Source organism: Accipiter gentilis, chromosome 26, assembly GCF_929443795.1.
Source record: "Accipiter gentilis chromosome 26, bAccGen1.1, whole genome shotgun sequence".
In the NCBI taxonomy this organism is placed as follows: Eukaryota; Metazoa; Chordata; class Aves; order Accipitriformes; family Accipitridae; genus Astur; species Astur gentilis.
Genome location: NC_064905.1, coordinates 21368215 through 21395467, shown reverse-complemented (window position 1 = coordinate 21395467; position 27253 = coordinate 21368215). Strand labels below are relative to the sequence as shown.

The following is a 27253-nucleotide window of genomic DNA, read 5'->3' as shown; positions in this document are numbered from 1 at the left end:
GCTGCTCCGGGCCTTGGGTCCTAATCCAAGCTGATCCTGGCTTTCAGCTCTGCCACAGTAAAAGGGCTGCCTCCGGAAGGGCTGCCAGAGCTGGCCTCCCAGGAATGCTCTCCTTCCCCTGCCTTCTGCAGCAAAGGTGTTCCCAGCTCATATTTGTGCAAATAGATATATTCTCTGTTTTCATACAGAATGAATAGTCCTCTCAGCTTATCTTTTTGCTATGCGCATTTTTCAGATAGACGTTTTCTTTTCTTTTTTTCCCGTTGCCTTGAGTCTTCAGATTAAAGGTGTTCTGTGCTAATGCACTTTGAGGCTTTCTGGAGGCATGTGTTAATAGGATATAAAGCAGTCAGCTTATTAGCATGATGACTCTGGTTTAGCTCTTGGAGCTGAGTGGCTGTGGTATGTAAAACTTCTCTTTCTGGTGTCTTCCAGGCAGTACCACAAGGAGACTTGTGCAGTAGCTGGAAGTGCTGTTTGTGGAGATGCTGTGAGATGGCTGCATGAGGCAAACTGGGAAAAAGCATACAGTGGTGACCAAAACTCTTGGGTTCCCATTATATCTCTGTTCCCTTGTCTAAAAATATACTGAATAATAGTATTTATTGTAATCAGGCAATAAATTCTGGAAACGTATGTGGGAATTAGCTATGTTTATTTTAAGTGGTAACTAAAACAAATAATCCTGATGGCTGATATCCAGCATGGCTTGTTCAGCATGATGGGGATCCAGATCCTTTTTGCTTCTTCAGCACTTCTTTTAAACTGCCCCAAACCTTTTCCATGCCACTCCTTAGGGGCAGGCACTCAGTTTCTCTCCTGGCTTTGTCCCACAGCCATTTGTATTTGCCAAGTGTCTCCTCCTCTTCCTTGTGGTAGGATGGTGGGGAAGGGAAGAGATCCTGGTGGTCACATCAGTTGAGTGCAAGCTGGGAATGCATCTGCTGCTTGGGGTGAACTTGGGAAAGTCTCTTACTAGATAAGGTGATAAGATTAGTCTCTTGTCAGGGTTAATTGTGAAGCTCCATTAAATCAAAAGCCTCAGCACCTTCTGAATAAATAATTTTGAAAAGAAATGAGCTAGGGTAGTCTGGTATGCTCTTGTATGTCTGTATCTTAGGGGTTTTTTTAAACAGACTGAAGGAAAAGTTATGTTAGTGTTTTGGACTTTGCTTTCTTCATTTTGAATAGCTCATGGGGGATGGAATTCTCAGGCTGATGAAAAGCTGAACTTTCTCATCCTTTAAGGTCATTTTGGAGGAAATGTCTCTCATTTTTGGTTCCATAGTTTTCTCTGTTTTAACCAACTTGCCTTATTCTCAAAGGCAACATTCATGTTTGCAAAACATTGTGTGCATAATGCCCAGCAAATCCTGTTTTGCTCCTTCGTAAACTCTCATTCAGGCCTTGTGATAGGGACAAAATGCATGATAAATCCTTTCTTAATTAAGAAGGACCTCATGATTAGTTAATTAGGCTTCACAAATGTTATAAGGAAATTGCTAAATAACAGCTTAAGAAAAGGGAGCATGTGGGAATTTTGCTTTTAGTGTAAAAAGTCAGAGAGCCAGAAACAGTTTGTTTGCAGAAAATTAAAACTGATGTTGCCTTCACAGGTTGTGAATGTATCATCTTGGATGTATGTTGTATAAGAAAAGATGAGAAGCTTTACTCTCCCTTCAAATTTAGCTCTGACAGTCAGCAAAAACTGATGTTTTAAGCCTATGCCAACTCCTTTGATTCTGTAGATGTGTGTAGGATTTTTATTTTATGTATTGTGGTTGGGGTTTTTGGTTGGTTTTTTTTTTTTTGGTTGGTTGGTTGGTTTGTTTTTTGGTTGTTTTTTTTTTTAAAGGAGGAAATGCTGCTGAGACTGAAGCAAAGCTGAAGGCAGTGCCTGTAGTTCAGCTGTTTGCTCGCAAATGCTAAAGTGAGCAGGCTGGTGCAGAAACGGAATATGTCGAGTGTGCAGATCCGTGCTCCTGGCTTGCTGCTGGGAGTGCTCAGTGTCTGGCGTATTGCTGGGATATCAGTACAAGGTGTGCCGCTGGAATCAAAACACTGCTTTGGCACCAGTAGCTTGGATACAGGAAAGCGGTTAAGGAGTTTGCCTAAGGAGTTCCTCCCTTAAAAGGAGTTTTGCTTTCTCACTTGAATCCCTGTCCACCTCCTTATGGGTAGGTGACTACACTGTTGTGTGTTCAGCACGCTGGATTTTTACAGGTGTGCAGCAGAGCATTTTCTTCCCTGAGACTAGCCTGGGGCACATGGGACACTGTGAAACATTGATACTGGACCAGTGATTTTTTAAATTTTTGTTTTCTCAAGATGCTGAGCATTGCTCTTTGCAATGCACTCACTGGTCTCAGGGTGTATGAATAGCTCTTAAAAATGGGTCCAAAAGCTTTCAAGAAGGGCATCACTTCAGGCAACATAACCTTTAGTTAGCCCTGAAGGAAAGAGCCACAGCTTTTGAGTCTTCTTGCCTCTGTAATGTAAAGTGGCTTTCATTTTTATTTGGCGGATCCTGGTAGTGACTCCATATCTGGTTTCCTCAGTGATGTTTTTGCTTGCCTGGAGTGCAGCTGGGAGCCGGGAGGGATATGAATAAAGGCGCAAGTGTCTGGGAAAATTCTTGGCATTCTTAGGAGAGCGGTTTAAAGGGGGCTGGGAATTGTTTGGTTTTGGTTTTTTTAATGCATGAGTTTTTTATTGGGGGAGACTGCAGTGTGGGCTGGGAGCATGTTGTTGTGAGGATGCAGCAACTGGAGAGGACTGGCTGAAATGGTGTCGTGTATGTGGAGGGATGGTTCGGCTGTAGACATGCTCCCGTGTGCTGCGTGTTGGAAAAGAGAAGGTAGTGAAGGCCACGGAGCTTTGCCCTCCCTGGAGGGAAGGGCAATGTTAGACATCGCAGTGTTAGCGTTTACAGTTCTTCAGGGCCACCACAGTGGGGAAAACGCTATTGCCCTCCCTGCACAGACATAGCGAAGGCAGAGTTGCTCATGCTATCTGAGATGTGTCCTGTTTGACTGGCCACGTACCATCACCAGAGTGGACCGGACCGGAGTGAGAGGTAGCAGACAAGCTGAAGCACAGCAGGTTGCTATTGTAAGACAAGTGGTAAACTAGCATAAACTCCACATCTAAAATTATCTCTGTAGGGTTTGGTTTTTTTCTTCCTTTCTTCTTCCCCCAGCCTGTTATTAAGTGCTCCACAATGGGGATCTGGAATTTTGAGCACATGCTTAAGATTAACTGAAAACCTTCAGAGTTGCGTATGCTTGCACTTTGCAAATCTGCTTGAGATTAGGTGGCATTTAGGTGCAAGAATTTTAGCCTAAGAGGTGCTAAGATCTCCACTGGCCAGCCCCAGCTGAAAGTGTGCTTCCTTTCATCTTCAGTGTCAAAGGCACCTATAAGGTCACCCTTACTGCGCCTAAGCCCTCTGTGAATATTTACTATGCTCAGTGTCCTCTGACTGTTGTTAGAAAACCGCAAATCCGGTCTCGTTGCCTCTCTTGGGCCATCTTTCTGCTTAGTAGTCTACAAAATGCAAGCTCATTCGTTGATGTTGTAATAGACCTAATAGTCCTTAGCCTGAAGTACAAGAAAGATAATATTTTGATGTGTGACAGTGTCTATCCTGAATATTGCTAGCACCAGAGGTGCTTTTCAAACATCAGGTGTGGTGTTGCTGTTACTACCCCTTAGCTGTTGAGCTTGGCAAAAGAAATGTTTTCTTCATGGAAACCTGAGTCTGTACTTGCTGCTGTTTCTTTGCAAATGTCAAGTGGCATTTGTTGAGCCAGTATTCAGAGATGGGGTAGGATCTTCTGAGAGGGGTGATTTGCCAGTTTTTTCTGCATTGATCCAGAATCTGGGCCAAGCCCTGGGGAGTGCCTGCTTGGACAAAGCAGCTGAATTTGCCTTCCGACACTGTTTGCCCAAAGGTCTCTAGGCAAGTACTCAACTGCTCCATGACTCAGTTTACTTGTGAAATGACAGTAACACTACCAGCACCTCTGTAAGGAATCTTGCAGGGACGGATGTTTGGGGGAGTTCCCCTCAGCAGCACACAGTTGCGGGGTTGGGGTTGGGACGCTGCGTGTGCTGGACCCTGAAGCAGACCCCTCTGTTCCATGGGTTTGTGGGCAGTTTGACTTGCCCTGCCCCGTCGGAGAGGGGCCAGTAATGCCTGTGGCTGGCAGCATGGCTGCGCGGGGTGCCAGCATGTATGAGCCTGTATTTGGGACCAGCTTGCTCTGCTTGGATTTAATAAACAGCCAGATCTCATTCAGTCCTTTCTCTGCTCTGTTGCAAATGAGACTCCCTGCATCAGGACCGAATGATTTCCTGATTCCGTGCATTTCCATTCAGGAAGCAAGGGAATAGCATCCTACAGACCCCACTGGTGTATGTATTAATCTCTGTGTTGTGCACACTGTTGTGGATTGTGGACGGGGAATCAAGAAGGTGAAGTCATTGCTTTGTGACTAACAGCAGTCCCCAGCTGTGCCGGGTGCTGAGCTGGCCCCTGCAGAGCAATGACCGCTCCGTCCCACCACGGGAGCGCTGCCAAAGGCGCTGCGGCCGTACGGAGCAGGGCCCACAGGAGCTTTCGCTGCTCTTCCTCTTGCTGGTCTCCGAGTCACGCTGATCAGGGAACTGCAGTCTGTCTGCTAGCACTGTTTCATCTTTCTGTTTTGATTTGATTGTAAGTTGGAAGGGAGAGGATCCGTCTGTGCTCTGCACTTTGCAGGGTACCTGGCACGCCGATCCGTGACTCCACGTCTATGTGTGCTATTGCAGTGCGAAACGATGCACCCGTGGGAATATCCAGTGTTATAGAGCTGCTGGCGGGTGTTGGGGTGAAGGTGATGGGCTGCGCCCAGGCTGGAGGGGGACCCATGCTGCAAAGTGCTGGTGGATTTGGTATTAAGGTCGCGATGTCATCCGGAATTGAGGAATATATAAAGAAAAGTGTGCCTTGCTAGTGGGAATTGAAGCACTATGGAAAAGTGCTGTGCAGATGTTGTGTTGTTGCCTCTTGCTATTTTATAAATGTGTGTGTAAATTGTAAATGGAAAAAGCCTGGGAAGAGAGGGACCTAAAATCCCGCTGCCTGTGAGCTCTTGGAACAAGAAAGCTCTCATCTGAATGGCTGTGCCTCTCCCCTGCGTGCGGGGTTGGTGTTTGGGGAGCTGCAGCTTGGCCACAGCTCGGGGAGACCCTGGCTGGGCAGCACAAAGCCTACGGAGGTGCTGGAGGGAGCGTTTGAGAGCAGCAGATAGCTTTAGGTTGAAGGTCACTGCTCAAGTGTAAGACCTTTTCACTTGGCAGAAAGAAAGGGCTGAGTTTCTCCTTCTTTTCCCCCAGTAGGCCTTTGCTGTTTTGCCTTGGAAAATGTCAGATGTTCATCTTTCTTGTTCATGTTTTGTTGGGCCATAGAAATGGGAAAAGGCACCTTAGATACAGAAAAGTGCTGTGCTGTCCTTCGGGGTATAAAACTAGGAGTCTTCACTCAAGTCATGGTTGAGGTGATAAACAGCATATTTACAAGTTGCTTGTACACTGATGAGTCTGCTGTAGCAGGGCCTAAGATTTACATTACAACTCCCATCATGCCAAGGTCTTTAAAAAAAAAAAATAAAAATCACCATTTAAAGAAATTAATATCACCATTTATGATTGTGGCATTCAATTACACTTTTGTTTACCCACATGCTTTCACCGGCTTTATTCAGGAAAACAAAACCAAGGGTTGTCTCAAGCAGAAAACACAAGCATATGTCACCAAAGAGCATTTCTTGTTGTGATAATTGAAATATGATACTTCTCAATATCTTTTTTTCTTTTTTTTTAACCAACTGATATCAGAATGGCCTTTTATATCCAAGTTTCAGTCTGTTCATACTGCTCCTGGTGTGACAGCAAGGAGAACAGGGGCAGCACATTTAAAAGCAGAGTGAGCTGCTCTGCTTTGCACCAGGAGCCCCAGCTAGGAAAAACGTGCACTTGAGGGGCAGCTGAACGTGGAGCTGATCTTCTCGCTGCTGACATACCCCATGGGCTGCACAGGCAGTGATAAAGCCACTTTTTCTGCAAGAAGTTGCTCAAAAATATAATGACGCAAAGTGAAACTGATGCTAATTTGGAGGTGAAGCATGAAGAGACTGGAAGGAGAGAAATTGTGATCAGATTTTTATTTTTTAAAGGATCGCAGGCACACTGGTTGATGCTGTAGCCTGTGCCACTTCTCCTCACAGGTTTCTTTAATCCCTCTGTCTACTGGGAAGAGCCTTACTAATATATGAAAATTGTGTTGACCCTCTTATAGGGGTCTGGGTTTGGTCTCTCTAATTGTGTTTCTCTGCTGCCTTTTGTTGTCTCACTTGCAATAAAGGGCCAAATAACGTATTATCTTCTACGGATGTGGTTTGTGGCCAGCTGCCCACAGTGTTGCTGCCTGTGCCTGCAGCAGTGTTGCCCCCTGCTTCCTCCCAGTCCTGCGGTCCTGCTGCACGGCACGGTTTGTTGGGACCCTGCTGTGGAAGAGCTTTGGAAGCTGATGTGGGTTTGAAATGCTGTTTTCAGTTCCCTGGGCAGCTTCGTGCTGGTGAGGCTGCAGGAATGGGCCAGCGTGCTGACGTGCATCCCCAGCACATCCCCAGCCTCCAGCGGAGGGTGGCTGGTGCCTTACAGCAGGTTTGAAGCACTACGTTTGGAGGTTTCTTTTTGCTTCTCGTGGTGCTCAGCTAAGTGTGGCAATCTGTGCTGCCAAGGGCACATCTGTCTTTCCGCTGCATACCAGGAGAAGGGTCCTGTGACATAGCGGTCAAACCAGAGCCAAAGATTGATTTCCCTCCGGGATAGTTGTTGTTCCCATGGCCGTGCCCGCAAATGCCATTTGTGCACATGTTGCCTTGATGGACTCTGCTTCTCAGCCCGGCCAGAGCATTGGTGAAAATGTTTAAAGGACTTTGGATTTGAAAATTAATAAATTATGCTCTGACCTTCTGATGAATCTTTTATTTCCCACAAAATTTAAGATTCAAAATACAAATTATCCCCTTGTCTCTCTGCTTCAAGCCCTGAAGATCAGCTCAAGGCACAGAAGATCTTCAAAGACTCCAAGTAAAACCCTGGTAGCTGCCCATCATAGGATGCCATTAGTGACCCAAGAAATGATGTTCAGGGCTGCAGTGGCTGTTTATGGTGGGAGTTCGCACTCGGAGCCATCACAAAGTCTTAATTATCATGTTGCGCAGCAATCAAATGGGGTTCAGGAAAGGTTGGCTGCCTCATGGGTCTTGCCTGGTAAGAAGCAGGAGAGTCATCTCTCCAGGGTGTGAGAGGAGGGACCTTATTCTCATCGGGTGTTGCGGAGGCCGGGAGTGTTGCAGAGACCAGTGCATCTGGGAAGGGTAGGGCTGTGTTTCTGCCTGGCTCTCGCCGTGGCTGATCCCATCCAGCTCTGCCACACAACCTGCCTGCTCCTGTCCTGCAGGGCAGTCGCACTGCTGGCGCCAAACGTGGAAAAAGTCCTACTGAAATTCTTAGCTTTTGTTTAAAACAAAACCAACAAACTGCTCCCCACCCCCGCCCATTGCTGCATTACTGCTGCCCTCTTTTATTGCAGCTTTTGTGTTCTGGATTGTTTATTTATGCTGAGCATTGCAGCCTGGCAGGCTGGCTGCTTCTGCTGGAAAGAATTCAATTTTGAGTGTGACCTTGTCTTTACTAGCAGGTGAACCATGTCAAGCTGTCCTTGAGCTACCCTGGGCGAGCGGGAACTGGCTAGAATGGTTAGTCATTCGGGGTGAGACTTGCAAATAGTTGCAGGTAGATGCAGGAAGAAGTGCTGGTGGTTGCTCATCAGGGTGGTAGGTATGTTCCTCTTCAGGGCAGGTCACACTAGCAATTGCCGTGTCCTAACATAGCAACAATAGCAAAATCCCTTTGGAGGCTGAATGACAGCTGAATGCGCTGCAAGCACAGCAAATGGTTTTCTGCTTTGGTATTGGCAGCATCTTGGACTTGAACCAGGTTATTATTGCTGCTTACAGAAATAAAAGGAAACTGCATTTCAAGGTCACTGACAATATTTCACTGAAGTTTGGCTCATTGGTCTAGCAGCTTTAAGAGATGGCAAGCAGTTTTGAATAAGTGTATTCTTGTCCCGTAATGAACAGCAACCAAACGGCAAAAAAGGGAAGAGAAAAAGAAAGCCCTGTGTGAACACATTTGGGTTTCCTCCGACCGAAGCATGACTGAGTTCTCAATGCAGCCTTGCCTAGCTGGAGCCTATTTTAAAATGCAGCCTTGCCGAGCTGGAGCCTATTTTAAAATCCCGAGCAGTGGTACTGCCTGTTGCCTGGAAACCTCCTCCCAGCCTCGGGCACTCTCAGCCTAATCATAGCCATCGGCAGCCTTTATTTATTTCCCTTCCAAAATGTCATCCCAGGATTCTGGTTTGTGTTTTTGTTTGCTTGATTTTGTTTATTATTTAAAATGAAAAGACACAAAGTGTAACCGTCAAACTCGGTGACTTTCTGTGGGAACAGCTTGCCTGGCTGTCACCGCATTGCAGTGGTGGGAACTGGCATTTTAAGCTCGGTGAGGTGGTGGTGGCTCGGAGGGACGCGGGGGGAGAGGAGAAGTGGGGCTCAGAGCCCAGGGAAGCCCCCCAAGCTCTGCTGATGCATGCAGTGCCTTCCTTCACCTTCTGACAGTCTGCTCCTCAAGAGGGAAAACAAACCTAAACAACTCTGAGCCCCTTCCCAGCACACATGTGTCCAAGTTCCCCTTCCCGGTGCAGTTGCACCATCCCATGCTGGATCCACGGTTCAGCATTGGGCTGCTTGGATCAGCACAGACTCGCTTTTCTCCCTGTGTGCTGGGGTCTTGTCCTGCGGTCTTGTCCCGCAGTTGGGGTCTGTCCCTGCAGAGGTGTTAGTCTGAGCTTTAGCATGTCTGTGTGGTGACAGATGAAGGGAAGAAAGTATAACTTGGAGGTTTTCATGTCTTAGGGGCCCTTTTTAATGCACCTAAAGTCTCAGCCACCTTAAAACCTTAACTGATGCCGTCTCTCCCACAGGAAAACTTTAAATGATTGCTATTTCCGCTTAGTTAGTGAGCGCGATCGATCCTGATGGAATGAAACAGAAATGATCGTAGCAGCCCAGCTATGATTTGGTTGTGTTTCTGTCTGGGGAGTCCCTTGCTAGAGTGCTGGGCTAAAATGATCTGAAAGTTGGTAACAAATGCTAAGCAGGACAGCCAGAACGTTTGTATGTGAGACGTAGGAGCTGCTTCCACTGTTCACAAGTTGTTCTTGTGATGTAAATTGTTTATTATACAAAGCTGAGAATATACTACCAAAGGCAGAACTAGAGGGGGCTTTGACTCGAGATGCAGTTGAACAAAGGTTCATGTTTTGTTTAGCAATCTTGTGGCAGGCATAGAGCAATATGCAAGGCTTATCACGTCATTTCTTTTATTTTCCTCTCGAGTTAATTTAAAGTTTGGCAGCCAGATTAGGCTTTTCTTGGGGTGTGCTCTTGTCTCACAGTCTTGGTGCTGGGACATTAAGTCCAAATTGTCAGGGATGGACAGGAGAACCAGAGCTAGGCAAAGGGCAGACACTTTTTCCATCCCCATCTTCCTCTGTTTGCTGGTGATTAAGAAAAACAGACTAATTTACCAAAGAAACTGTGAGGGTGAATGAATCATGCTCTGAAATCATGTATCTTTGCTTCTCCATGGAAGGATGAGAGTGCTTGAGAGGCTGCAAAGACAGCGGTCTGGTCCCAGGGTTCAAACAGCATTGCTTAGTTGTGTAGAGAGGTGGAAACATCTGTTGAAATAGTTTTGCAAATCCAAACTCTACTGTTCTTAACCACTAGAAACAGAAATGACCTTTCTGTCAAATCCTCTTTTCTGGACTTTATAGGTGCTCTGGGCTTTTCTGGACTTTATAGGTGCTCTGGGCTACCTTTCTGTATAACACAGGGCATAGACCTGTTGTCTCCTCAGATATTTATTGTGTTAGTTTCTAAGCAAAGCTTCCTACAGGTGAGCAGCATAGCCTTCCTCTGGGGGAGGGAGGCGACAGAAGGAAGAGCAAAGTGCCTATGGGGGAGGCAGGAACAGGAACAGCAGAGAAATGGTGGAAAACTGTGTGGTCACAGATGGTAAAGCAAGAGGGTTCCTCGCCCTGCCTGCGCGACCAGCACCCCCAAACGCCTGAGCGAAAAAAACACGCTGCTTATGGCAAAAGGAAAGGAAAAAAGATCAAGTACTTGGGGGAAAATACAGAGTCTGTCAAGCTGAATTCAGTGCTGGAGGGTTTAAGAAAATAAAACGAAAAAGGACAAGGAGAAATGAGTACTAAAACACATGATGGTGGGTTTTCCTTTGCTAATCTCTCCCAGCTGCATTTAGTTGGAGCTCATGCTAGTGTTTTCTTTCCTTTATAGCCTGGTAGCTTAGGTCTCCTAATTCCCCATCAAGATCAGTATTTTTCCCTCACTTTTCTGTTGTTGGTGGCTGTCGGAGGGTTTGCGCTGTGGTGTGCCAAAACACACGCTTTTGCGGGCAGCGTTACGGTTTATGTCAGTGGCTCTGTAGTGCCTGGGAGGGTGGTTATTTCTTGGGCTCAGTGATTCCTCTCGCGTCTCTGCCTTGCCATCTCAGTGCATTTCTGCTAATCTGGCTTTTTCTCCCTACCAGAATGAAGAGAAGAGGAACCTTTCCCTGGGGGGCCATGTTGGCTTTGACAGTCTCCCCGATCAGCTGGTCAGCAAGTCTGTCACACAAGGCTTCAGCTTCAACATCCTCTGTGTGGGTGAGCACAGTCCTCTGCAAACAGACGTGGGCTGAGCTGGCGGCGCGGTGAGGTTGGGACCAGGATTTCTTGTGTGTCCTGCTGTGCCACGGGCCTCGGCAGTTGCTTTAAGCAAGTCAGAAATGCCTAACTCTTTATGTTTTAATTTCAGTGAACTTGAGCTCTCTAGAGCTCGATGCTTCCATGCTGTGACTTTCACAAGTGACTTTTCGAGTCTTATTACCCAAAATCAGAGAGAGTTTTGGGAAAAGCTTTAATATATCAACTTTCTGCCTTTGGTGAGGCATGGAGGGGAGGAGATGGGTGCAGGACCATCCAGGTCTGCATTGAGCTGAGCTACTGGCACAGGTGCAGAAGCTGCAGAGAGCAGCAGGGAGGTCCAAGTGGCTGAGTCTTGTGGGTCAAACCAGAAGAATTTCTGTAACCAGTGAGGTATTGCTTGTCTCCTTCACTGCGATAGCTTTTCAGTAGGAAGGAGTAAGGGAAGACTGTATGTGGCAAGTTAAATATTTCCATTTGCAAACTGGGGTGGCTGGCATGAGCACCTTCTCAGTGAATACTGTGTCCAAGTAGATACACTCAGATGCACCAGGTGTTAGCTGAGAGCTACTGGTGATAACTCGGTCATTTCTGAGTGTAAGCCTGCAGCTCAAAGCTAGGGATAAGAGGTTTGTGTCTGAGCTGTGCCTGGTTGGTGAGTCAGAGGGCTTGAAGCATGACCATCTCTGTGCTAGGAAAGGGAGAGGGAGTGTTCCTGTTTTTATTGATTGTAAAGTGTTTATCTTGAAGATTGTGAGCAGGTGTGAGAGGCTGACTTTAAAATAGCCTCATTATAATCTTGTTTTTTAACTTTTGTATTGACGTGATCTAACAGGCGATGCTGGCTGGAGTACTAGAAACCAATTCCTTCCAGTGATGAAACGAGCATTAGTTTTACTTTGGCTGGTTCTTGTATTGTATATGAGGTCTGAAGTACTGTAACCTGCTAGACCAGCAGAAATATGTCCAGAGACAGCAGCTCCCTGCCTGGCCCTCAATCTGCCCAAAGAGAATATGGCTTTGTATAGACTGCAGTGAAATCCTGACAACTTTCACAAGGTGCTTGTGCCATACCTAAGCCACTTTTGCATATTCAAACCACAAGAAAAAAAGCATGTCTGAAATCACAGTTGAACTTCATAGACTTGTTCCTTAGCATAAGGGTAATTGCAGCAGAGGGCAATACGTTTTTAATTAGAGTTGTTCTTGGGGACACCAGAAGGGATACTGCTGCATTCTCATCTGGCCATACCATTTGTGAAACACTGGAAAAAATTATGGCTTTTTTTTTTTTTTTTCCCCTCACAAGAGTGAAAAAAACCAAACCCATATCCCTGTTTTCCAGTTCCTGCTCTCAACTGTGCCCAAAACTGAACAGGAGAATGTGGCTTACATCAGTAGTGAGTTCTCCATATGACTTTCCTTTCAGATTAATCTAGAGCACCAGACTGGTTTTATTTCCTTGCACAACTCTTAACCACAGCTGGTAGGAAGCAGTATGTATACCTCTGCCCTATTCTGAGCACCATGTGGTATTTGTGGTTGTGCTTGAAGAAAGAAAAAGCCCAAATCCCTTGGCAGCAGACACGCACCTCCCTTGAACAGAAACTTGCTCACTCTCCTGCTCTCCATCAGCGCATCCACTGGAGGACTCCTCGGAGGTGGCTGGGTTCAGCAAGAGGGGCTGCACTCAGTAGAAGTAGTGTCTATGCCGAAGGTGTAGCACGATGGATTGCCTGGGAAGCGAGCAGGGAGTAGAGGAAGGCTATTTCCTTGGATTTTGCCTCTTTTCACTTCCGTGGCCAATAGGGCTGTCTGTAGTGAATGAGGAGTTTGAAAGGGGCTCCTTGTAGGCCAATCTGGAAAATATCAAAGTCTCGTTTAGTTACGAGGAGCAACAGTTCAAAGCCTTTCTGGCTCACAGGCAGCCTGCGAGCCAAATATTCTGGGATGGAGCTTGGTTTGTGATGCATCCCAGGTGTCCTCCAATGGCTGTTGAAACAGGGGGGCTACAGATGGGAAACTTCTCTTAATCTTGCCCCTACTGATTCTCCAAGAACTATTCTCTCACTACCAAGTTTCTCTGCTGTCCCCTCTTGACTCCATGATCTCTCTCCCTCTGCACGTCTTAGAGGTTCAAGCTGGCATAATTTTTTTCTACTACTGGAAAGATGAAGATGCCTCAGAAACGCCCTGATTTGGTGCTCCAGCACAGGCCTCTGCTGGGGTCTATAGTAAAAATGCACCGTAGAACATGGCCTTTGAAAACATTGTCATGCTTTGGCCTCTGTGTCACAGATGCTATATATATATACACATATATATAGCATTTTGGTGTTGGTTTCACTTTGGTTTCCCATAAACAACATTATTTTCTTCCCTTGGCTGATCTGGCACGAAGAATCACGGGGCAACAGGGCAGCCCTGAAGGAAGCAGAAATACTGAAGGGAAATTCCAGAAATCAAGAGCAGTGAGAGATGAAACGGCTGAAGTGCAAGGTCTCCCTGTGCAGCTGTAGCTCTTCAGAGCAGAGCAGCAACTCTTGCTCTCTGTCAGAGAGCTGCTATCTTGCTGAGGTTATTTGGATGCCTGTGAAAGCTCAGGCCTGATGTGACAGAAGAGTTCATAGCTTATTTCCTCCAGTTTAGCCAATTCTGTTTGCTGCACAGGTGGCCCTATCATCTCAAAGCATAGACATGCTGTCTGTGACATGTCTATGCAGAATGGGACCATCTTGGACAGTTTGCATGTACCGAGCCGAATCTCAGCAGCTCACCGAGCGCCTTGTGCAGAGCTTGCTGTGCTTTTCAGAAAGGAGAGTAAATGAGCCACAGAGCCAACTCTGGTGTAGCTGCTGTGTGGATGGAGGGGGAAAGGGTTACAGCAGAATGGGCTTTAGTCCTTTGGCAATTATTAATGGGGCATGTGAGAATACAGGGTTGAGGCTGCGGAAGATGGACAAGCTGCTTTAAGGCTTCCAGGCAGACCAAAGTTCAGCTGCACAGTGAAATTATGAAACCTTCATCCGGCGTCTTTTCTGCTGTGGAAGAGAGGTTTTCAGTCTGATGGCAAGTTATCCTAGCAGCAGGTCCAGAGCTGTCTGCCTGTTTCTCTGCACTGAAACAGGCCCCCAGATTCCTTCCTCACAGGGGTCTCTGGTCTCAAAAAAGGCAGGTCCCCAGAGACTTTAATGGCAAGACAAAGCAAAAAGAGAAAGTGGTAAAGAAGGCTGTTAATGTCAGTAATCTCACAGAAAGGAGTGAGAGGAAACCTCATTGTCAGAATTCCCTGTCCCCTCCACAGCACACCAAACACCCATCGTTTTATGCTGATCTGCAGTGTTACCTGGAGCTATCGCTGTGTTTGGGACAGCCAGCAACTGAGCCAGATAGTCCTTGTCAGCAGGAGCAGCTGAGTTTTACTCCTTCTCATGTGAAGACCCAAAAGACTCTACTAAAACTTCATTCTCCCCAGCTTCTCTGGTGCAGGATCCCAGGCAAAGTCAGTACATGGAGGGCAAGATAGTGTGTTTTGCTGTGCTGTATGATCCTCACTGGGGAGACGAGACCAAAGTGCTCTGTGTTAGCTTTGCATTAAGCATGGGTGGCCTTCGAGAATGCAGTCACCTTTGTGACAATTATATGTCTGTCCACAAGCAATTTGTAGTAACCTTTCACGGTATAATTTCGTTCTGCTCTGTAATTACTATTCTTTGAAGTACCTGTGACAAATTCATGCTGCAGTGAGCTGATGATTTCTCCTTCCTAGGTGAAACCGGCATTGGGAAATCCACACTAATGAATACCCTCTTCAATACCACATTTGAGACGGAGGAAGCCAGTCACTATGAGAGCGCAGTTCGCTTGCGGCCACGGACCTATGACCTGCAGGAGAGCAATGTCCACCTGAAACTAACTATTGTGGATGCGGTTGGATTTGGAGATCAGATAAATAAAGATGAAAGGCAGGTCTCGTGCCATCTGCTTGGCATTTCTGGGCATTTGCCTCTGATGCTTAGACATGAACTGCCTGCAGTCCTGCTTGCAGTGTTGCAGAGGAGGTGTCCGTGTTTCTGTTAATGGAGTAGCTCCCTGCAGTGGCTCTGGTTCTGGGGACTAAGTGTAGTGATAGTTGGGTGAGGAGCCAAAAAGAGAGGTCATAGGAGGTCTTTCCAGCAGAGAATGGTGTCCTCCAGGAACGTGAGCAATTTAATAAGCTGTCCTCAGTGCAGGGTTGAGAATTATCTGTTTGGGCAGTGATCATTGTCTCTGGACCTGTCTCATTTAATTACACAGACATCTTGTTCAAGCCCCAGGTAAAGGCTTTCTGGGACTCCAAGGTCTCTCCTTGGTCATGTTGCAGTGCTACAGACAGATGGCTCAGCCCTGAGATCTGGGCAAAGTTTGATCTGGGGAAGTAGTCATCTTTCCATGCTCCACTGTCCTTAGACTTTGCAGTGCAGCCTCAGGAGACTCCAGCAACCTTTGGATTACAAGGTCTGTGTGTAAATGCCACACTTCTCCTGTTGTAAGGCTAAATTGTTTGAGTCTTATAACTACTTTTAAAGTGATGCCATGGTATGTCTAGGGGAACTCAAGCCTTTAAACTGTTTAAGTTTGAACTCCAGTATCTGGGTTGCTAATGGTATGGTTTTAGTTACAGGCCGATAGTTGAGTACATTGATACGCAGTTTGAAAACTATTTGCAAGAAGAGCTGAAAATCCGCCGATCTCTCTTCAACTATCATGACACGAGGATTCACGTCTGCCTGTACTTCATCACCCCAACTGGGCACTCGCTCAAGTCCTTGGACCTGGTGACAATGAAGAAGCTGGACAGCAAGGTAAAGCATTGGAGACCATGGCCCCTCTTTCTGGAAGTGGTGATGCTTCTGTTAATATTGATTGTCATGTAGAAGGCTCTGTTCCTTCCGTGTAAGTGCTGGACTCCTTCCTGCATGTTAGCTGAGCTGTTTTTAGGACTCTGGTAAAACTTTGTCTGCCCTGGTGGGTTGCTGAGGTCCTGTGCTTTTTTTCTCACTGGCTTTCCTGAAAAATGTCAGGTGAAAAACCTGTTTTCCAGCTAGCTGTGTGAAGTCTAGAGTGTCCATCACTGTAAGAATCTTACCCAGATTAGTTCATATTTATCAAAGCCATCAGCTGCATCTTTAGTAGCTTTTCTTTACAGGTGTGCAGGTAAGGATGTGTTCCAGGTCCTGCAGCTGAACTGTGGAAAGTGTGGAGCCACCTCTGCTGTCCTGACCTGTCATCAGGGACAGAGGGGCTGAGAGCCACCAAAGACGTAGATGTCCTAAGGTGGTGGTCAGTACAGAGGAGACAAGGGCTGAAGAGAAGCGTTGGCTGTGCATGGTGGTGCACAGGGAGTGCGTGGGCTGTCACTGCTGGTAGTGCCAGATGATCTGGATAGGAGATCACAATATCTTCTGAAAATGTAAATATGGGGAGAAGCTCTCAAGGTCATAGGAATCCTAAAAGTCGGTCATGAGAGGGTCTAGCTGGGGGTTGTTTCTTTGTGCATAAGCTATTCTGCCTTAGGGGGCAGTGGGTTACTTAACTGGCTACTGCTGATATTCCTGCAGCTTGGAGGAGGTTTCTGACACACTTGTGGCTGTTCCAGCTGGCTTCCAGGGAGCTACAGGAGGCCCCAAAGGTCACTAGTGACAGCAGCATCTCTTCTTTTTGCAAGAATTTCCTATCTTTCAGAGCAGTATTTTAGCAGCACGGTGGTTCCTTTCAGATGGCAGATGCTGATCAGGCTACGGAGAGGGCAGGCAAGGCAGCTGGGACCCTGCAGTAACTGGGGATCCCCTGGATTACATTTAGGGAGTGCTTTCTTCTCTGGCTGTTGTCCGCATGCAGCTCTCTCGGACTTTCCTGGCGGGTAGAGTTCCCCCCTTGTGGAGTCCCTGCTGTTTGCCCTTGCCACCCAGGGCTGTTGGCCTGCTTTTCCTTGGCCCCTCTCCAGAGCAAGCGCTGGCTTCCCATTGCAGTGGGCTGTTTGTAACTGTGGTGGCTGTTACACTGACTTCATCAGGAATCTGAAAATTTTCCCTTAATAAACTCTTGTCTCTTGGCGCGGTGCCAGCATTACATGTTCCCAGAAATATGTTTGGAGGAAAGCTTTTGCACGATTCCCCTTGGTGCTGGTGGTCCCACAAAGCTTTTCTCTTTCTTTCCTTCTGCGTTCCCTACTTTTCACATCTCCCTGTGGCTGCCTTTAATGTGGTCCTTAGGTAGTACCAAAATAAATCCTTTGTACTTGTGCAGAGATGGGAACTTTGTGCTCGCGCAAGGTTTTTATGTTTCTAAACTTCCATTTGAATAGTCTTCTCTGAAGTAATTTTATCCCTTTGCTCTCATCTCCCTTCTTACCACAGTGTGAGAACATCTTGGATTTCATGGTGTGGTGGCCTCGCGCAAGCACTCACATAGAAATGAACAAGCAAGTAGAGACCATTGATCTTTTCTGGGTGTCAGGGACTTATATTGCATTTCTGCATCGGTGTCATCCCAGGGCTTCAAGGTGCTTTCCAGGCACTCCTTAAAGATTTATGCGTGACAGTGCTGTGCCCCTTTCCCAGTACACGTGAACCATTTGTGCCTGGGGGCCAGCGTGTGTGCAGAAGTGGGGTGTCAGCAAACCCCAGGCAGCTTTCTATCTGCTCCAGACTGGAAACAGCGAGTGGTTACCGCGGCTGAGCAGAGAGGTGACGTGCACTGACTCACGTCTGCAGCCGTCTGAGCACACCTCTTGGGAACCTTTATGTGGCTGGTAGCCCCTGTTTTACGGTTGAAGAGTGGAGTCCGTGGAGGTGAAAGGTGTATCAGAGGCAATGCTTTGCTGCGTGCTCTGCTGGCTCAGCCTCTGAGACTAGTTTAACAAGGGTTTTGTAGGAACCTGGCTCAGTTATACCTTTGCTTTAGCACCCCAGTGGCATGGCATCAGATGTTGGGCAGGCTTTTGAATCTGTGTGACAATTTCAATAACGTATCTTGTTTTTAGTGTAAAGTTTACAAAATCCCTTCTGGGTAAAGCCGTTTTGTAAACAAAGTCTTCATTGTACTGTAATACAGTATTTGTTTGGCTGAGCTCATGGCCAGCTGTTGTCTAGGGTATTTAATTACAGCTGGAGAGCTAGAAGCTTCTTCAGAACTGGTTCTAGGTGGGTGAAATGTGGCTGCCTGACTGGTAGGTGGGAAGCATGTATGGCCTGGCAGGGGTTGACTTTCCATTGGGTTTAGCCTGGGAAAAGGAGGGGATAAATAAATAAGGCAAATAAGATAAATAAAATTGCATCTGTATCAGGTGAGAAGGTGATTTATGGATTTAAACCACAGCCCTGCCCTGGAAAGTGATGGCACAGCTGTGTGCTGCCGTGGGCATCCTGGGGCTCCCTGGTTGTTGTCCCTGGCTGGTTTCCAGCCAGTGCGTACTGTTTATGAGCTGTGGCTAATTGCTTGCTCTTCATGAGCTGACACGTCCTAGACAGGTCACTGGCCAGTGGGGATGCTTCAGGCCGGTTTGTGCCTCTGCTGTTTGGTTTCTAAGGTAGGATTTGCCTGTTGGCTTCACCGGGATTTGCATTCAGGAACACTTTGGACATGGGGAAAAATCCAGCTATATTTCGCAGGGTGAAAATGCATGTAGCCTTATTATATTAGCAAAATTATTTTCTACCAACTGACTTACTTCCACACGTTCTTGTAAGTTTTATTTTTGTAGATGAGAAATAACTCTGTGGTCTGAATGATTTGAGAAGGAGGTGCATTTTATGCGTGTGCATGTGAGTTCACTGTCTTGTTAGAAGCACAGACTTCCTCCAGTCATAATTCCAGCTCCAGCAGACTTCCAGCACATGGACTGGCAGTCAAGGGGACACTGCACCCCTCTCACATTCAGTGGGATGACACTCCAGTAGTTAACTTCATGATTTTATGACTAGATCTTTTAAAATAGAGAATAGTGCTCTTCCAACATGAGATCTAAGACTGCTGCTCTGGGAGTTTGCCTGCAACCCCAGGTGAACATTATCTGTGTAAAAATAAGAGTGGATAGGGAAACCTTGCACAGTTCTGGCATCACTTCCTTTTATTGGGTTTTTCAAACCTGTTCAGGTAGAAGAGGAGAGGTGACTTTTTCTTCTCTAGCTAGTTGTATATCAGTTTATTTGGCACTGATCTGTGCCACATACTGTGGCCTTTGCATAGAAGTGGATGTGTGGAAGGTGCTATCGGAGGGCAGGATTAGGCATGCAGTTTGCTTCGGTAGCGTCTCATATCTCATTTGTTTCTTGGTTCCAAACTTTTCCATCCTTTCTCCTTATTATAAAGGGATAAGCTCATTCTAGACTTAGACAGCTTTTGGGTGCCAATGCTCAAAGTCAGAGGAAAGAAAACGGGAAGATAATTGTATGGTGCCTTGGGTATCACTTGTTAGCCATGGGATTCCAGTTTGCAGGTTTCCAAGACATGCATGAAATCAAAATAAAACCAGTAATAATGTAAAAAATTAACTCACAAGGGAAGAAGAGATAAGGAGGGACATACACCTGAATGCCATTTCCAGGACTCCACTGTATTGATGTTAGCTATTGATTACTGGAAATACGACAACTTGTAAAACCCTTTTGGGTTTTGAACTCTGTGGCAGCAAGTGCCGAGTTGCCTTTTCAAAGCATGAGGCACCTGGTTGGAGGGGACTTGAACCAACCTCGGTTTGCACCTTGTTTGAGTACTGCTGGGGCAGCAGCTGTGACCACGGAGCCTGCCTGCTCCTGCTGCTGGGAAAGCCGTGCCAAGCTCCAAGCTCTGCATCTCCTGCCTCGCTGTAAGCAGGGCTGAGCCGGTACTTTTTGGAGGAGGAGGGGGGAATTGCTTAGGCCAACTGAAAATGGACAAAAATCACCTCTTTTGCTGGTTTGTTGGTGTGCCTGGCTGGCTGGAGAGCACGAAGCCCTGCACACAGCAGATCCGTGGCAGCGCCTTAACCCTCGCAGATACCGCTCCCGAGCGGGTGGCATGTGAGCCCTGAGCTGACCCTTTTTCTGGGGGAGATGGTGGATCCAAGCCTCCTCAGCTCTTAGCAGGTCAGTGAGGCACCCAGCTGTGGTCATGGCCCTTTTTAACTTTGTAATGAGGACATTGACCTGCTGAGGAGCGGCGTGAGCAGCAGACTTTGTTCTGTGTGGGTTTGTGGTCCTTGGTAAAGGAGGCCAGATCAGTGGCTGAGAAAAATAAGGAATTTATCCTCTTAGATAAATTTGCAATGAGCAAATTAAGATTATTTTCTTTTGGAGTGATTAAATAGTCTTGTATTTAGTGAGTGCTAAACCAGAGGGGGGAGAAAAAATGAGGAATATGGAAAAAACACTGAGCTACAAAGTGAACTTGAGCTGGGAAAGCAAGGTCATTTATTTTAATGGGCACCCATTGGAGACCAAATGGCTGTTAAGAATTTCTGCTCTGTAGGACAAAAAGCGTTGGCTGTTGGGAAATGTTAGATGGGAAATCAGACTTTCCCCTCATTTGTCTGAATTCTTGCGTTTTGCTGCTATGAATTTGGCTGCTGTTCAGGCAGACGAGTTTTGTTGTTTGTTTAAGCAGTGGTTTGCAGTATCTCACTTGGCTTTTCTGGGCATCGTAGCGCTATCTAACAGAGGTTCCTGGGACAGATCCTGCCCCACTGTAGCTCTCCCAAGCATGAAGCCATAGCGAACCGCATCCTTCCTGAAGGATGAGGGATGTGGCCCTCATTTGCTCTTGATCTTGGTAGGCATGGGGGCACCTCTCCACCCTGCAGCTTGTGGGTGGCTTTGTGAAACCCGGGTTGGTGAAGGTGCGTGGGGTATTGTGCTTGGTGACTGCTGATGCAAAACCAAAGCTGAGCAACAACAGCATGAAAACAAATCTCCTGTCCGCTGTATGGACCACCTGGGAAAGGTGCAGGGACATGTAATCTGCACAGCATGCCCGAGTTATGATCCTCATGGAGAGGCTCGGAAAGGATCTGCAGCTGCTGTGAAAGCATCTGAGGAGTCCCTGCTCTTTCTGCTTAAGCATGGGAAGGCTTCACATCAGCTTGCTGCAGTGTTTCATCCTTGCACTTGTCTTCTAAAACAGCTTGTCAGCACAGCTAGTAGTGGATAGGTGATAACTTGAGATGTGACAGTTATGCTGTCTCTGCCTCCCTCGAAGCGTGTAACAAAATACATAGGCAAGAGCAGAGGCTTTGATCTGCTCGTTGTGTATTTATTGCAGGTTGTCTTTGGTTTATCTGGAAGTCTTGTAGCCAAATTAGTCCTGGAAAACTCTTCCCTCTAGTGTTCAGCTGAGCTTGTGCTGCAGCTCGCATGCAAAACATAGCACCTTTTGTGGTTTTATGAAATGTAAAGCAGCCACCGGGGTAGGACCCGGGTCACCCTGCGGGCACCCACGCTCCCGACAGAGCTGCTTGCCCAGCTGCTGTTCACCTGGTTATTTTTCCTTCCTTCCTTCTGCTGTAGGTGAACATCATCCCGATTATTGCCAAAGCAGACACCATCTCCAAGAGTGAGTTGCACAAGTTCAAGATAAAGATAATGAGCGAGCTGGTCAGCAATGGTGTGCAGATCTATCAGTTCCCCACAGATGATGAAGCAGTCGCTGAGATCAACTCTGTGATGAACGTGAGTAACGCTGCCAATTGCATTGCAGCCAAAAGTTGTGACAAATTAAATTGCTGCACAAAAATGCATTTGAAGGGCAAGTTTCATTGGGATTGTCCAGATACTAAACCTGTTTGCAAGTTGAGCTGTGGATCTGACAGTCGCCTAAGGCTGTTGCATACAGAATTAACTAAAATGTGGCTTTTATTTAATCTGTGGGCTCTCTGAAGAAACTCAGCTCAGCTCTAAAATTTGTTTTATTGAATTTTTGAAAAATACTTTCTTCAGAATTCATTCTGTCTGCTTTTAGGCTACTTTTCATTTGAGATGGAGAAACTTTGAATAAAAATTTTACAGTTAACATTTATATTAGCCTTCTGACTTAGGAGGGTAAACGGAGAAAACCCAATTTAAAATAAAGAAAAATCATTAGACTCTATTTTGTCTTTTTTTGAAGTTCAAAGATCAAATTCAGGCCTGGGTGAAGCATGTGCAAAACACTCTCAAGTCTCCTGTCTCCCAAATCAGAGTGTAGCTATTACAGTAGAAACAGCTGAAATGTTTCCATGTTAATTTTTTAAATAAAAAGTGAACATTTCCCTGCATAGCTGTTTCTGATTAGATGCTTTCTCTTTTTTTTTCACCCTCCCACCCTCTTTTCTTTTTTTTTTTTCTTTTTTTTTTTTTTTTTTAATTTCAATAGCCAATTGATTTCTGGGTTAGCTAGATAAGTGTTTTCACTGTAGTAGTTATTTTTGCTGAATTCATGAAAAATTTGGAGGACGCACTCTTTAAAATAATTGCAAGCTATGTGCATTGGGGAGAAGAAAAAGAATTCATGCTTGCTTGGTTTTTCTTCTGTTCCCCTGAAAATATTTTCAACCAATTCTCTACCAGTTCCACGCTTCTGGATCCATTTCTTCTTAAATGTGAAGGATTTTGTCAGCCTCGTCCTACTGAAGCTCCTGCTTCTTGGCTCCTTTCTTGCAACGCTGAGGACGGTGCCCTGTTTCTTTACTGTGCGTGATGCTTTACAGACTTGGAGAGCAATGAGCACATGTTGTATCCTGCACATGTCCCTTCCAGTGCCCACACACAAACTGCTGTGCCAAGGCCTGTTTACGGATGTCTTTTCTTGTGCTTTCTGCAAGGCAGGGAGTGCCCTGCTCTTGGCATGTGGAAAGACGACAGAGAACAACCTGTCAAATGGATAGAGGGAGATCGGTAATGATCATGGTGTTCCTACAATATTTCCCCATCCAGTTCAGTCCAGCCAGCGTTGCTAGTAAGCTGTGCTATGGCCCTACGCTGCTCTCTGTCGTAATATCCCCGTTCATAGTAGAGCCTGCTCTGAGTATTGGAGTTTGATAGCTTCAGAGGAAGGGCTTTTTGAAGTAGATCCTGTGCCTGAGTGAGGGGGATGTAATGGTCAGGCTGATCTCCGAGGGGTTAGCCCATGCACTGAGTCCCTGGCCTTGGCTCTCTTTCAGGCTCATCTGCCCTTCGCGGTGGTTGGCAGCACGGAGGAGGTGAAAGTTGGGAACAAGCTGGTGAGAGCTCGGCAGTACCCGTGGGGAGTGGTGCAAGGTAAGGCGCTGTGAACCTCTCTTGTGCGTGCACGTGGACACGCTGGCACCCTCTCCAGCTCTGCCCTCCCACCAGCGCACGTGCATGAGGATGCCCCGTGCTAAACGGTGCAGAAACGTCCTGTGCGGTCTTTTGAGGGTTGGCCAGTCTTTCTTTGGGATTCCCATTCCTACCGGCCCGTAGTAATGGTCGACGGGAATCCCTGCATCCAAGGGGCTGTGTTGCGCCCTGTGCGGGACAACAGGTCAAGGCCCTTGGGAGGGGAGTCTCTGGAGTTAATCTGTATGTGCATTTGTGTTTCCCCCACCACGTCTGCAGTTTGCTGACTTCTCCCTTTGCTTCCGTCAGTTGAGAATGAAAGTCACTGTGACTTCGTGAAACTGCGAGAAATGCTGATTCGAGTCAACATGGAGGATCTTCGGGAGCAGACTCACACCCGCCACTATGAGCTGTACAGGAGGTGCAAACTGGAAGAGATGGGCTTCAAGGACACGGATCCAGACAGCCAGCCCTTCAGGTGAGTGGCCTTCACGTCTAGCATCAATTTAGAGCAATAGTTTGGTAATGACACTCCAAAAAAATGGGAGGTTTGTAGGTGGTATCCACAATGCTGGGCTGGAACATACTAGCACTGGGTTTGAACTTGCAGCTGACTTTGGTGGCATTCCCTTCCCTGCCTGTTTGTCTTTAAGCAATGCAGACAGGCGTGCATTTCCCCATCCCTAACTCATTTGTGTCCAAAGAGTCTGGATTTTGTTTGCTTTCTTCCCCAGCCTCCAAGAAACATACGAGACCAAAAGGAAAGAGTTCTTGGGCGAGCTCCAGAAGAAAGAGGAAGAAATGAGACAAATGTTTGTTAACAAAGTCAAGGAGACGGAGGCAGAGCTGAAGGAGAAGGAGAGAGAGGTGGGTGTGCCAAAAACTTGTGAGAGGAGCCCAAAATACAGCCAGCATAGGATCTGGGTCTGGGCAACGTATGAATCCTGGAAAGCACATGCAGCTCTTGAGCAGACCTCACCAGCCAAAGCACAAACTCACACACATGCACCTTCCCCCACTCAGAAAAGGGGACACCGGGTAATGTTTTCAAAACAGCATCACTGGTTTAGGCGCCTCAGAAACAGCAGCCTTCCCCATCCTGTGCAGTGTGGATGACTCAGCTGCTGCTTGGTGAGCGAAGGGCAGCGCAGGACGTTCTGGTGAGCATTCATGTCAGGTGGATTTCACCCCTGGAGACTCACCGGACACCAGAGTAAAAGGGGCAACTGGGCTGGAGTCCCCTGTGCCAGTGGTGTGACTGGGGAGGAAATAAGTGGACCATCTTCAAAACTGGTAGCGAACAAATGAATCCACAATGTCCACAGCCCCCTTGAAGGGCTGCAGACTGAGTCGAGATCCTCAGCGCACTTACTCGGGGCTCCCACTTTCTCTTGGTTTGATATGTGGTGTCAGGTAGAGCTGAATTTACCGTGTCTTCACCGCCTTTTGGCGAAGAGGCGGTGATTGCCCAGAGGTCAGCTCTGCCGAGGGGCTTGCACGGTGCAGGGGCACTGGTGCCATACCCTGCCCACCAGTTGGTCTCTGTGGGGCGGTGGGGATTCGTGCGGGAGCTGTGACTGCGGCTCCCGGGGGAGCGGGGCAGGGGGAGCGCAGCCTGACGGTAGTGCTGGATGCAATGCTCAGAGAGTCTGTCTCCTACCAGCTGCATGAGAAATTTGAGCACTTAAAAAGGATACACCAGGAAGAGAAAAGGAAGGTGGAGGAGAAGAGGAGGGAGCTGGAGGACGAGATGAATGCTTTCAACAGGCGGAAAGTAGCGGTGGAAACCTTGCAGTCCCAATCCTTGCAGGCTACCTCACAGCAGCCACTGAAAAAGGACAAAGACAAGAAAAAGTAAGTGACTGAACTTGAGTCTTTCTTCTCTACTGCTGGGAAGCTGGGCGTCTGCTCAGATGCTTTAATGCTTGGTCAATTGCTTAGACAGCAAATGGAAAAGGGGATTTTGGAATCCTAATTCCTATCCTTCTGACTCTGCTTAAAGTAGAGGAGAGACAGGGCCATCCTGTGCCCGGGCACTGTGGTGGCTGCAGGTGGCAGGGATTCACAATTTGGGGCTATTCTGTAAAGGTTGAGAGTCCTGCGGGGTTTGCCCTTGCCTCTGTGACAGCCAGCTCAAGTGATGCTGCGAGCCCTCTGCTCCTGGAGACAGCCAGGAAGGTGACTCCAAATCTTCTCCCCAGCGGAGAGGAGTGGTGACAACCTCAACGCAGTTGTAATGTCTTACAGATGAGGTCCCCTGTCATGCACTACCTCGCTGTGATCTGTAGGCTTGGGGCCCTCTTTGGAGAGTGCTCTAACTGTATTTTTAGAGGCAGAGCTGTGAAGAAGGAAACAGCAGCTTAGAATGAAGAGGCATTGGAAATTCATTAGGGCTCTGTGTGAAATAGGGCTCCAAGACACAGTTCTGCTTAGGAGAAAGCTCTTTTCCCCTAAAGGCAGAATTCTTATCTTAGCTTTCTGCAAGTTAATTGACATTGCTGAAGCCAGAAAGAGTGTGGAGCGAGGGCATGTAAATCATGCTCTTTCAGCTGCCTGGTTGTGTAATGATAAAGCAGGAATGGGGCAAACAAACTTAAAAAGAAAAGGTGTGTGTGGGTGATCCTGCTTCCATTCAAGCCAGTCTTCAAGGAACACTGGCTAGGGAACAAAATAAGAAGCGCCACCATGCAAGCTGGTAATTCTGTTATTCCAGCATTTTTTATTGCTTCCCCTTGCGTGAAAGAGCTAAAGAGTCTGAACTGCATTCTGTTAAATCCAGAACAGGCTGGTGGCAATGCTTTCTGAGCCTTTTAATGATGAAAAGGAAAAAAGACCATTGAGGGTAGCAACAACTGAGTTTCCTCTTGACAGCACAACGTTCGGCTTCACGTTGCTGATGAGATCTTGTGCTCTGTCATTTCTCCGCTGTGAACTGCAGCACTAGAGAACTCATTCTGCGTACTGTCATGCTAGTAATTTGTTTCTTCCTATGGAAGATAACAGTGCGTCTTTTAACGTATTTCCTTGGAATGTAAATGTGTTGATGGTGTTAAACCAAAACCAAAGCACTCTCTTCTGCAGACCTCTCGGCATGCTCTGGGCATGTCCCACCTCACACACAGTCCCAAACGGTTTGTAAAATATTCTGCTGTGAAAATAAGGTTTAATCCAGCTAAACTCGCACATGAATTAGGGGCTGAATACTGGGGCAGCCTGGGGCCCAGGTCTGCTTTGAAGAAGGTGAGCACGCCGAGCCGCGCGCTGTTAACTTGCGGGAGTGATGCCAGCCGCTGGGATGCTCCGGCGGTGATGTACTGCGTGCGCTGGCCAGGCGGAAACGCTGCAGCTTCCCCTCTGCTCCGTCTGTCTGCGGTAGAAATAGCTTTCCTGTGCTTTGCTGCTTTTAGCCCACCTGCAGATGTGAGTCTGGACGCCCTTCCTCTTCTGGGTGGCGATTAGAAACCAGCCGAGGTCAGAAGGAGGGCCAGGAGAAGGCAGCTCAGGAGGCATACGAAGGACTGTGGGGCACAGTGTGTGCTCTGCCTGGTGCTGGGGCAGAGGGGCCACTGTCACCAGGAATAAAATTAATAAATTAGGGGGAGGAGGTGGCTTTGGATTAGGTTTTGGGGTGTGATTTGTTTGGGTGTTCTTTTTGGGTTTTTGTTATTTTTTTTTTTTTTTTTTGCAAAACTGTGAGCTAGTTCAAAATGTAGTATCTGGGGGTTTCTACTCAAGCAGGATAACGAAATTTGTAATAAAAAATTCAAAGGAAGGTGCCTCCCCTTGGCCTTGCCAGTGACCTGTCTTCCCAGACCCCCTCTTCATCTGGGAGGCATCAAAAGGAGCCAGGGGTCTTGTGAAACCTGTGTGTCAGAGAGCACAGCCCTAACCCATCCCACCGCTGCATCCCTGGCGGTCAGTTTGGTGTCGACCCCACAGACCGCACGGGCGTGAAGAGGATCTGTGTGTTCCCTGGCAAGCAGCAGGAATGTCTTTGCTGGCTTTCTTACCAAGATCCTTCAACCAAACCGGACTGGAAGGCAACTGGGATTTGGGGAGCTGTGATTTGGGCAGT

At 47.2% G+C, this 27253-nt stretch overlaps 1 protein-coding gene across 2 annotated transcripts in view; it reads left to right on the top strand.

Annotated features, from left to right (window-relative positions):
* The window catches only part of SEPTIN8 (septin 8), a 47135-nt gene that overhangs the window by 6622 nt on the left and 13260 nt on the right, over positions 1-27253 (top strand). For both annotated transcript variants that reach the window (XR_007509663.1, XM_049829242.1), the window contains exons 2-9: positions 10735-10849; positions 14658-14853; positions 15546-15732; positions 21412-21573; positions 23043-23139; positions 23488-23656; positions 23913-24045; positions 24842-25032. Coding sequence is in view for 1 of the 2 variants with exons in the window: in XM_049829242.1 (XP_049685199.1) it covers positions 10735-10849; positions 14658-14853; positions 15546-15732; positions 21412-21573; positions 23043-23139; positions 23488-23656; positions 23913-24045; positions 24842-25032 (1250 nt within the window). In the remaining variant the exon portion in view is untranslated. The remainder of the gene's footprint in view (positions 1-10734; positions 10850-14657; positions 14854-15545; positions 15733-21411; positions 21574-23042; positions 23140-23487; positions 23657-23912; positions 24046-24841; positions 25033-27253) is intronic.